Source organism: Lactuca virosa, chromosome 1 (genome assembly GCF_052849685.1).
Source record: "Lactuca virosa cultivar CGN04683 chromosome 1, Lactuca_virosa_CGN04683_v6, whole genome shotgun sequence".
In the NCBI taxonomy this organism is placed as follows: Eukaryota; Viridiplantae; Streptophyta; class Magnoliopsida; order Asterales; family Asteraceae; genus Lactuca; species Lactuca virosa.
In genome coordinates this window covers 147,944,527-147,956,538 of record NC_136426.1, presented here as the reverse complement: position 1 = coordinate 147,956,538, position 12,012 = coordinate 147,944,527, and the positions used below count along the sequence as shown (strand labels likewise).

General features: G+C 36.6%; 1 protein-coding gene across 4 annotated transcripts; it reads left to right on the top strand.

Annotated features, from left to right (window-relative positions):
* The first annotated feature begins 4,695 nt into the window (after positions 1 to 4,695).
* Positions 4,696 to 9,961, top strand: LOC145159859 (disease resistance protein RUN1-like). Of its 4 annotated transcripts, none has more exons than XM_079078929.1 (7): positions 4,696 to 5,386; positions 6,136 to 7,264; positions 7,358 to 7,681; positions 7,761 to 8,663; positions 8,749 to 9,355; positions 9,513 to 9,556; positions 9,815 to 9,961. In XM_079078929.1, the coding sequence occupies exons 1-6, from the start codon at positions 4,857 to 4,859 to the stop codon at positions 9,515 to 9,517; spliced, it is 3,498 nt and encodes a 1,165-aa protein (XP_078935055.1). In that variant the 5' UTR covers positions 4,696 to 4,856; the 3' UTR covers positions 9,518 to 9,556; positions 9,815 to 9,961. The 4 variants fall into 4 exon arrangements, with proteins under 4 accessions (XP_078935055.1, XP_078935047.1, XP_078935039.1 ...); XM_079078913.1 differs by having other exon boundaries at positions 4,697 to 5,386; positions 9,502 to 9,556; XM_079078921.1 differs by having other exon boundaries at positions 9,513 to 9,961.
* Positions 9,962 to 12,012: the final 2,051 nt, after the last annotated feature.

Here is a 12,012-nt window from a genome sequence, read left to right as displayed (position 1 = left end):
ACAAATCATGTTCATCATGAAAACATCATTAAACAGCATTCTAATCAAATGTACATTTTCCCCAAACTAAACATCTTAATACTCTTAATTACTTCAAATTATAACAATTACAACTCATAGCTTACACACAAAAATGTGGCAAACACACTTCTTTAAGAAAAAGAAAAAAAATCTTTTTTGAGGTGCTTGAGCTTACCGTTAAACCCTAAAAATCCAAAAAGTGTCATACATTTCATCCTCTCTAGACAAAATAAAGAATAAAACTTTAACATAAACACAAGAAAAAAATAAAAAACATGAATTATTGGAGGTTCGGTTGGTTATCAAGATTAATATTACAAGTTCGAATGCTGAGCATGCCTCCTCATTATGTGCAAGAACCAGTTGCACATCAGGGGGAGATCTAACGGTATTTTAAAACTCCATTCCAACAAAAATTAAACAAATTCAATATACCCATTTGTTCGGTCTTTTGAAAATTAAAATCATCACTATTTCAGAAATCGACTTTACATAATTGTTTTTACAGAGATGCTGTGACAACCCGATTTTTTTTTTATCTTGTAAAGTCAATTTAATCCACCAAAAGTCGGTCTATATTCTATTGCCTTTTAGTCTTGTTAAGGGTCGTTCTAACGAGTTCTAAGCCTAGTAAACTTATGGAATAGAAGTTGAAAAGTGTTAGCTTAGTATTAGAGGAATGAAATCGAGCCAGAAAACCCAACACATGGGGTTTACGGCCGTAAACTCTATGTACGGCCGTAAACACCCTCCTAGTCGTGAACTACCCCCTATATATAATAGTTTGCTTCATTTTTCTTCATTTCTCCAAGTCTTGGCTGTAAACTACCCATTCTCTCTCAAGTATCATCCAAGAAAAGCTCTCATTTCACTCCACAATCGTAAGTGTTTCATCCTTTACTTGTTCATGCTTAACAACCCCTTTGTTCTAGCCTTGATTCATCACTCTAAGACACCATCTTCAAGATCTTCAAGATCTTGAAGGGTTTACGGCCGTAAACCCTTCAAAGGATCTTGGGTCGTAAACTCCCTAAAGTCCTCCAAAGGTGTAAGAATTCCTTCTATCATCTTGTTATCCATTAGACAAATACCCTACAAACAAGAATCAAGACCCAAAATGCATCATCTTGGGGTGTTTACGGCCGTAAACACTTGGTGTGGCCGTAAACTCTCCCTTGGCCGTAAACTCAAGTGTGGTCGTGAACACACCTCTCTTTGGCCGTAAAATCCCTTTAGTCAATCACATGTGATTGTAACACTTCCTAGAAAGTGTTTGCAAGTCCCTAAGGGTGCTTCCTTGCATGTTAGTTGTTTAAAACACTAATTACATGCCTATATATATATACCATTATATGTCATTTAGGACTCGTTTGTGTCCCAGGAATTCATTCGTGGAACTTCTCATCCTTACGCGAATCTTTAATTGAATCACCCACATAAGGTGAGTTCATACCCCTATAATCAATCTTTTAAATGTTTTTAAATGCTTTGAAGGGGGGGGGGGGAATACAAGTTGCACACAATGATAATTGTGTAAATGTTATTTGTGACAACCATCACGTCAAAGGATTTCTTATGCATTTATAAGTAATCAAAATCATTTCAAAAACTCGTTTTAAGTTATGTTACTTTATTGTTTATAAAACTCCGTTTTTAAAGTATGAGCATAACTCAATAGATAATCGAGTCTTTTCGAACAAATCAGAGGCGGTCCAAAACTTTCTTTTTCCCATTTCCTTCATATAGTGATCTCCTCACATAAAAGGTAATGCAAACTATTTTCTAGTAAAGATAGTCTTAAACTTGGGAAAACTTACATCATTACAAAAGACAATCAGAACAGTCGAGTCTTGGTACATCCAGTTAAAAGAGGGCCTATAATGCTAACTTTATGATTCCTCGGTAGATACATCAGAGATATATATTAAACGGGCCCGGCAGACAGTAGAATGTGTGCTTTCCGCTTCACTTCCTGTTCCTTGTTTGGTTGTGGGCTTAGAGCAGATGTACCCAACCTACTATCTATTCGATCTTAGCTATATATATATATATATATATATATATATATATATATATATATATATATATATATATATATATATTCCGTATACACCCAGTAATCATAAGGAGTACCAGGTATGGGTCAGGTCTTAGTATACAAATTCAATACACCGTCTTCAAGTACAAAAATACACTTTTCAGATAGAACATTTAACAGGCTAAACTAGAAACTTATCAGTGAAAGGGTTTAATCCGTTTTATTAAACCAGCATAACTTAAAGGACCCTTAGTGGTTAATTCTATAATACCTTAGTTTATTCATCAGAGTTATATGTAATTAATGTCCGATAGAACAGTTGGATGTGTGCTTTCCGCCTTACTTCATGTTCCTTGTTTGGTTGTGGACTTAGGGCAGATTCACCCATTTAACTGTCTGCTCGATATTAGATTATATATAGCATGTATAAACTAAGTTATTATAGAAGGAACTATCGTGGTTACCATTTTTACTAAAGGAAATATATGATTTTCTTAAAGAATGTTTTCATCAAATATAAAGAACTATTACAGTTAACTCCGTGAGTACTAAATGAATACATCAGGGTTATATACAATAAAAATCTAACAAACAATGGGATGTGTGACTTCCGCCTCATCTCCTGTTCCTTGTTTGGTTGTGGACTTAGGGCAGATTCACACAATCGATTGTCTGTTTGCTCGAAGTGCTATATAACTTGTATCCATTTAGTACTCATAGAAAGGATTGTAGAGTCATTTTACTTATCATTCATCATATCAGAAAATATAGGATTTTCTGGAGGAACAGACGAACTTTTCTAAAAAGAACTTACAACTTACTTTACATCACTTAAATCTTATGAACTCACCAGCTTAAATGCTGATCAACTCTTTCAAAATAACTTGTATTCTTAGGAAACTAGTAGACAGGTACTCGCGCTGGGATTCAGAAGATGGAGCATAGTAGCTTCATGTCTTGTTTTGTTATTTACTTTTGGAGTCTATCTTATGTGAATCACATACTTTGTAAACACTTTAATATTAATGCAATGGTTGTTTGTTACTTTGATTACTATGATGCATGTGTTGTGATACTAAACATAACGTCCTCCGCCGTTCCGGTAAGGGGGTGTGACAGATGCATACCACAATGTTAAATTCTTTAGATTCTCTTTCAGGCATTTCAAAAAACACTTGTTAGGCATTATTATCAAACAAGCCAAAAACCATATTTGATTTACTTGCAATAGTTTACCTATAAACATAATTTCCAGCAACATATTTGATTTAGAATGCATACCACAAGGTTCAAAAGTATTGTATTACTTATTCAATATATGAAAGGAATAGAAACCTCCAGAAGGGCAGATTTACGGGTTCAAGACATACCTGAAAGTGTAGACTTTTCATCAATCGAATTGACCTAGATTAATAACATATATCTGAAAGATTTAAACAATAGACATGGAAGCCTCAAATTTTCTTTTCATGTTTATGCCTCACAAGTAAAGCAGAAGCAAAGGAACCCTTCCCAATATGCTATAATATTTCGTAGTTCTCCATCTGATGAACCCCAACAGTCTCTTATATTCCACTCTGCTTTATTTGCATGAATTTCGTAGTTCTCCCGTCGGATGCCCACATGCCGACCAACAGATTCTACAGAGATAGAGAGGAGAAGAGTGAAGAGGTCGGTGATTTGAATTAGGGTTGTGGAGATGATGGTTTGAAATAAGCCAAATAATAGTAGACGTGATTTAAGGGATATACCAAATATATAAGAATATATTTTTGGTTTATAAAAACAAAATGACTCATCTACCATTTTTTTTACATTAATGATTTATTTTTTTCTTGAATTCTTATTGGTGCATATATGCACACAATAGTTGCTAGAAACATTTGAACCTAGCTCTCTCTCTCTCTCTCTCTCTCTATATATATATATATATATATATATATATATATATATATATATATATATATATATATATATATATATATATATATAATTTGACCAATGTTTTATGTGTTTACCGAAATGACAATTTACTCCAAAATGGGCTATTTTAGAGTAAGAAAATATATTTAGTCAAAATTTTCATTTGTATGAAAAGTATTTGAAAAAAAAATCTCTATAGCCGATTACCATAGGATTTTCTAGCAAATGACACTCTTTTGTTGACATTTTATAATCAGTATTAATATTTTTGTAATCGGTATTCGAAGTTTTATTATATTTTTTATTTTATGGGTTTTTTTTTTGAACTATAATATCTTTGGACCGATCTGCTTAATGGACTAAGCCTCATTAGTGAAGGAAGTGCTAGAAATTCTTCCTCTAGATACACTTAAGTAGTTGGCCAAGACTTTTGAGCATCAGCATCATGACTCATTTGACAAATATGTCTAGATAATATTTCATATTCCTCAGATGTGCACCAAGGTCTAGGACTAGAATGTGAGGAGTATTTGCAATTTCTTGGATACAATGACGTGGACTCTATTAACGAGTTGGCAAATATTTTAAATGATGTGGCGGTCATTTAGTGACAAGGCATCGCATCGGTTTACAAAAATCACCCCTTCAACTTCTGATAGTAGCTTTTCTAACACACAAAAAATGGCATATATCCCCCTGGAACACCAAAATATAATATGAAGTTCATAGGACTACCTTAACATTATCCCAAAACTAATAAGGTCAAATGATAGTCGAGGCGCGTTGGATTCTTGGACCTGTGCTTCTTTGAGCATAGTGGATGCTCTCATTATATATCTAGTCGACACTCATACCTACCTTCCCGTAACTTCTGATGGTTGTTCTCTCTGAATATGCAGAAGGATCATCTTCTTCTTCGGTTCATGGTCATAAGCATGACCTATTTTTAAGTTTTAGAGGCACCGACACCCGTTACAGTTTTACCAATCACCTCCATAAGGCCCTCCTTGATGTCAATATCTCTACCTTTTTGGATGATGAAGAGATTAAAACTGGAGAAGATCTGAAACCGGAATTGGAGAGTGCGATTAAAGAATCCAGGGCTTCCATTATCGTGTTGTCCAAGAATTACGCTAATTCGTCGTGGTGCCTTGATGAATTGGTGATGATCCTTGAGCAACGTAGGTCATCCAACCAAATTGTTATCCCCATTTTTTATCATGTTGAGCCCACCCATATCAGAAAGCAAGAAAGTACCTTTGGACTTGCAATGGATGAGCACAGACAGCAGATGGAGGCGGAGACAAATGCAAATAAAAGAAGTCAAATGGCTAAAAAGATCGACAATTGGGAAAAAGCACTTACAGAAGTTGCTAATTTAAAAGGGAATGATGTAAACGGGAGGTAACCACTTTCTTATCGGCATAATTTCATAATTCATCAATTTTGTTTGATTAACGTATGAAACCTCTGTACTATCTTCTCCCTCGGCATTTCAATATAAGTTCCTTCAGTATCATCAAATAGAAATAATGAATCTATGTTTTCAATTATGTGATCTCATATAAATGAGCCGATGATAACTTTTAACACACTGAGAGTTAGAATCAATTTGTTAAATGATTATAGATAAACCATTCTAGTAATTTTTATATGCTTTCGATCAAGAATCAAAATTTGAATTGTTTGCTATACGTTTACTACCAGTCTACCACTTACATCTTTTTTAGAAAGGCAGAATTACTTATTAGTTTTAACATCTATCTTCAAATCATGGTGTCTTTCCTTTTGATTGTCTTGTAGAAACATCACTATTCCATGACAATTTGTTCAAATTCATGCAAAACCACATCAATGTTTAAGCTTGATGGTCTTGTAGAAACATAATGAAATTTGGTGGCACATTACGAAAATTCATATTACATTGGTGGCACTCTGATTTGTCTTATTATATATAAAAAAAACAAAACGTTTACCTAGGAAATTAGATGCTTACAAGATTAGAAGTGCAATTATGTTAAAGTTTAAATGTGAAAACATAACTAAAAACAATAACTTAGTACGCTATTATTTTGTTTGGATATTTGGATAAAATAAATCATCGAATCTTTGTGGATTCTGTTTATAGTGTTCTTATTAAAGTTAGGTTTCAGGCTAGAGACAGAGTTCATTGATGAAGTTGTTAAGGACATCTACCTTAGATTACGTGTACCCTTAAGGAGTGCTCTACCACAACTTATTGGAAGAGACACTTCCAAGAACTTTGTGACTTCATGGTTGAAAGATACATCCTCTGACACGAGAGACATACTCACTATTTTTGGCATGGGTGGGATCGGGAAGACATCTTTAGCAAAATATGTGTATGGGTTACATTGTCATGTATTCGACACAAGCAGCTATATTGAAGATATCAGTAGGAGATGTTCTGGCAATTTTAATGGATTGCTTGATTTACAAAAACAACTATGCAGTGATATTTCAAAAACAAGTCCCATTCAAGTGTATGATTTTATTACATACACCTCGCATATAGAGAATGTAGTAGCCGATAAAAAGGTGCTTCTAGTTCTTGATGATATTGATAGTCTTGATCAGTTGAATGCATTACTAGGAAGCAAAGCTTTCCATCGAGGAAGCAAAATCATGATAACAACAAAGAATGTCTGGTTGACAGAGAGTTGTCTGCTATTCAAAACGAACCCTAAACCAAAGCATGAAAAGTACGAACTTAAATGCTTATGGGAGACTGAATCACGAAAACTTTTGTGTGTTCATGCATTCATGTGCAACGATCCTGAGGTAGGTTATGAGGAGGTGTTAGAGAAGCTTGTGAAGTATTGTGAAGGACATCCATTCGCTCTTGAAGTATTGGGCAAATCTCTTCATAATCGAGATGTAGCTTATTGGGAAGAGTGCATAGAAGGGCTAAAGAGAGAAAACAGTCCCCCTGTAAATAATGTCTTGAGAATTAGTTTTGACTCTTTACCATCCAAAAATGATAAGGATTTGTTTAAACATATTGCTTGTTTTTTTGTTGGAACAGACAAAGATGTTACCGAAACAATATTAAAGGCATGTAATATAAAAACAAGATCTGGGATCACAAATCTCATTGACAGATGCCTTCTTAGTATCGGGCGAAACAACAAATTGATGATGCATGGGTTGCTTCAAGAGATGGGAAGATTTGTAGTACGTGAAGAATCACCTGACAAACCATGGAAGCGAAGTCGATTATGGTGTCATGAGGAATCATTCAAAGTTCTGAAACAAGAAAAGGTTAGTTTGCATGTTTAAAGTATTGTATATTGTCCATATATGTATATGTTTATAGAAATTCCTAATACTTTTTGGTTTTTTGTTTATTCTTAGGGTAAGGGAAAGCTTCTAGGCCTTTCCCTTGACATGCGGATGCTTGAGAAAGAGAAGTTGGGTGCATCGTTTGAGCTGAAAACAGATGCATTGGGTAAACTGAATAATTTGATGCTACTACAACTCAACTATGTGCAAATCAATGGGTCTTACACAAACTTTCCAAAAGAATTAAGATGGTTGTGTATGCATGGGTTCCCATTAAAGTCTTTACCTTCAGACTTACCAACAGAGAATTTGGTTGCTCTTGACATGTCATATAGCAATATTGAATCTTTTGGCATTTGTTATGGTGATCCGCAACGACTCATGAGTAGGAAAAAAGTAACTTATCTTCATTTATTATGCTTCCATGTTAAGTTGCTAAAATCCACCACTATTCTAACTTTTATCCATGTCACAGTTAACTGGATCATGCTTAAAAAACAAAAGGTTGCTTGGATCATTAAAGATTCTTAATTTAAGTTTCTGTGAAGAGCTTTGCAGTCTGGGTTGCTTTGCCAATATGCCTTCACTTGAGAGGTTAATAGTTAGAAATTGCATTGGTTTGGTTGAGGTTTGTGAATCAATTGAGGCATGTGTTGAACTTGTCCTTGTTGATTTGAGCTATTGCAACAAGCTTGAAAAACTTCCAAGGATCATAAGCCTGTTAAAGAAGGTTAAAACACTAGTGCTTGATGGTTGTAATCTCGGTGGATCTCAAATCAAGATTACAGATCTGGAAAAGCTCACTGCTAAAATTGATATTGATAAAAAACCCTCTTCCTCTGCTGTTCTAGAGGCTATATCAAATGATTTGAAGTTCTTTTCAATTTCTTTACCGAGCTCTTTAGTAAGCGTGTCTCTTAAAAATAACAATCTGTCAATGAAATCCTTTCCCATTGACTTCAGTTGCCTATCTATGTTAAAGGATCTATATTTAGATGGCAATCCTATCATTTCCATGCCCAATTGTTTGAGAAGCCTTCCTAGGCTTGAGATGCTTAGTATGGGACACTGTAAAAGGCTGGCATCAATTGAGCATCCTCCACAGACACTAAGAAAGTTGATCCTGTATTCAACTTTTAAGCCTTTGCTACAAAAAGTTGTATTTCACCCAGAGATGTCCCCACTCGACTTAATAATACCATGGAAATTATTAGCACCTTTTTCGCTTGAAATCCAAGGCATTGTCAAAATCCAACCAATTGAAGGTGTTGAGGAGAAGGTATTGCGTAGTTTGGGCTGGAGTAAGTTAGACTTCCTTAGCAAAAGAAGAACTGGAACTTACACTCGGTATCGAGGAACAGAGGAATCTAAAATCCAGGTTTGTAGCTAATTAACTGTATGTCTTTGTGTGAATCTATATGTATATCTAGTTTATAGTGCTTAATTAAGGCTGTATTTGGCAGATGTATTATCAATTTGGAATATTCAGCACACTTTTTGGAGGCAAAGAGATTCCAAACTGGGTTAGTCAAAGAAGCAAGGGGCCTTCAATATCATTTACCATCCTATCATGTCAACCTAACAACCTCAGAGGCTTGGAATTCTGCTGTTTGCAGGCGTTTATATTTCCAAATCATCAGTTCCATTATCCGCCACTGATTGTAATCAGTAATGTAACAAAGAATCACACCTGGATATATGAACATTGCATTGACAATGTCATTGTAGATGAAGAGTGTGTAATATTGTTAAGCCATTGGATGTTTGGGAAGAATGAGATGGAAGGTGGTGACCATGTTACTATTAGGACAGTAACAGGGAGACCGTATAACCAGAACAGACAAATTACAGTGGAGTGTGGGGTGAGGCTCGTGTATGATGAAGAAGAAGAAGAAAAAGAAGATGCATTGTGTTATTACAAATCATGGAATCACATTATTGGTGGAGATCTCACAGGATATCAGTTAACAACAGGAGAATACATCTTAAGCATAACCGGAATAAAGATGCATGGAGTCGAAGAGAATGCGTATTATCGTGAATTACTTGAAGACGGGTCCCATTATAAAGGTAGATGTCATTCCTTTGTCAAAATCTAAAATGTAGAGTTTATTTAAAAAAATATATATGAAACTGGAATGACATCAGGGAGAGGCCTATAGCACAACTACTATATTACTTTTTATTTATTACTTTTTATTTGCTTTCATGACAAGGGAAAACGCAGTTTAGAGCTTTATCCCCAAGGAAGTTTGACAACTGACAAGTGAGGTAAACCTTTCTTTCATCACATGAGTAAAGGGCACACAAACAAATATGTTATCATCAAAGCTCCTCATTGGTCAAGGTGTAGCAAAAAAGGTGTTACAAACCTGCAATGGATGCTAGGAAATGGCATAATCAAACATAAGTTAATGGATGAGTGGGAGCATGGGACATTCACCTGTAACATTGAAATCATTGAAAATGCTTATGAATTTCTTCTCATATAATGTGTAAACACTATGTGTTCTTGCTTTTGTTTTGTAGGACTTGTAGTGAACTTTGCAGTTCAAAATGACTAGGGTCAGCGGGCCCTCACCATTGGTGTACTTGTGAAAATGTTGTAGGCAAGCAAGATGTATACATGTGGTTGAGACAGATATAATCATATAAAGAGGTGCCATTTTTTGTAGATGTTCTTGTGTCTTCTATGTTAAGAACAAAGTACAACACTTGGAGGAAATTTCGGCATAGAGAATATATTTTTATATGTTTCTTTTTAAATTAGCTTTTTTACATAATCACTTTTTTTATAAAAAAAACTAACAATTTTTAAAAATTTTGTTACAACTTCGTTTTTACAAAATTATTTTTTTTTTTACAATTTTTTACAAACTTTTTTTACAACTTGGTTTTTTTACAAATCTTGCTCTTGACATCGTCCATACCTTCACTCTTGAAGCTTCGCCTTTGAGATCAGACTCCGCGGCTCAATATCTCCATTGGTCCTACAATTGTTGGTTCTAACATCAAACTGAACAAGGATTTTCCAACTTCTATTGTTGGTATCTCAAAACCTTTTTTCATAAGCGCAAACCTGTGAAGAGAGACAATATTAAGAGCATTTTGTTTTGAAATTCTCTCATTTTTCTTGACTCGATCATGGTAGAAATGCATTTTCCACACAAATGGTGACTTTGGATATCTGGTTGCCTTAGATCTTCAAGAACATCAATCTTAGTTAACGACATTCCAACAAAAGAATTCAATACATCTCGAGGTGTGAGACAAGGTGACCCATTAGCGACGTTTTTGTTCATAATTGCAATGGAAGCCCTAAATGCAGCTGGATCAAACATGTTCTAAATAAATTATTTTTCTGTTGCGTGGCGTGAAATGCCACGGGAAAAGAGGTTGGATTAAAAATCTTTGTGTGGATCATAATATTAGTGTGTTGGGGGTGTAAGATTCAAGATTGACCGGATTAGATTTGTTTCCAATTCGTTCTTTATGGGGGAATTATCAATTTGATGTGGCTAGTAATTAGTGTTCAAGGGAGATCGGGTGGTATTTTGACTGTGTGGGATCCTTCTATTTTTTAAAAAAGCTAAGAGTTTAGGTTGCGTTTAGTTACGGAAAAACAGTTTTTATTTTCTCTTTTTCGTTTTCCCTTTTCAGTTTTCATTTTCCGTTTTCGGTTTTCATTGGAAAATTTAGAAAACGTGTTTAGTTAAAACTTATTCATTTTTCATTTTCAGTTTTAGAAAATTAGAAAACATATTTAGATGTGTATTTTTCTATCCGTTTTTATTTTTAGAAAACGGTAGCGGTGGTAGGGTGGGCGTGGGGACGGTGGTGGTGATGGTGGCAAGGTGGTGGTGGCGGTGGCGATGGCAGCAGGGTGGCGGCGGTGGTGGTGATAACAGGCGGTGGTGGTGGTGGCGGCAATTGTGGCAGTGGAGGTGGTGCTGGTGATGGGGGTAGTGGTGGTGGTGATGGTGATGGTGACGGTGACGGTAGGTCGGTGATTGTGGTAGTAGTGTTGGGTGGGTGTGTGTGTGTGTGTATGGGGGGGGGGGGGGGGAAGGGGTGAGTTTGTGTGTGTGTGTGTTTGTGGGGGTGTGGGTGGGGTGGGGGTGTGTTTGTAGGGGTGAGGGTGAGTGTGGGGGTGGGTGTGTGTGTTTGTGGGGGGTGAGTTTGTGTGTGTGTGTGTTTGTGGGGGATGTGGGTGGGGGTGGGGGTGTGTTTGTAGGGGTGAGGGTGAGTGTGGGGGTGGGTGGGTGTGTTTGTGGGGTGTGGGTGTGGGTGTGTGTGTGTTTGTGGGTGTGGGGGTGGGTGTGGGTGTGTGTGTGTGTGGGGGGGGGGGAGGGTGGCTGAGTTTGTGGGTGTGTGTGTGTGTGTGTGTGTTTGTGGGGGTGTGGGTGGGGGTGGGTGTGTGTTGTGTGGGTGTGGGTGTGGGTATGGGTGTGGGTGTGTGTGTTTGTGGGGGTGAGGGGTGGGAGTGTGTGTTTGTGGGGGTGGGGTGGGTGTGGGTGTGGGTGTGTGTTTGTGGGGGTGTGTGTGTATGTGTGTGTTTGTGGGGGTTGGTGGGTGTGTGTGTGTTTGTGAGTGGGTGTGTGTGTGTGTGTGTTTGTAGGGGCTGGTGTGTGTGTATGTGTGTGTGTGTGTTTGTGGGGGTGTGTGTGTTTGTGGGGGTTGGTGTGTGTGTGTGTGTGTTTGTGAGTGTTTGTGTGTGTGTGTGTATG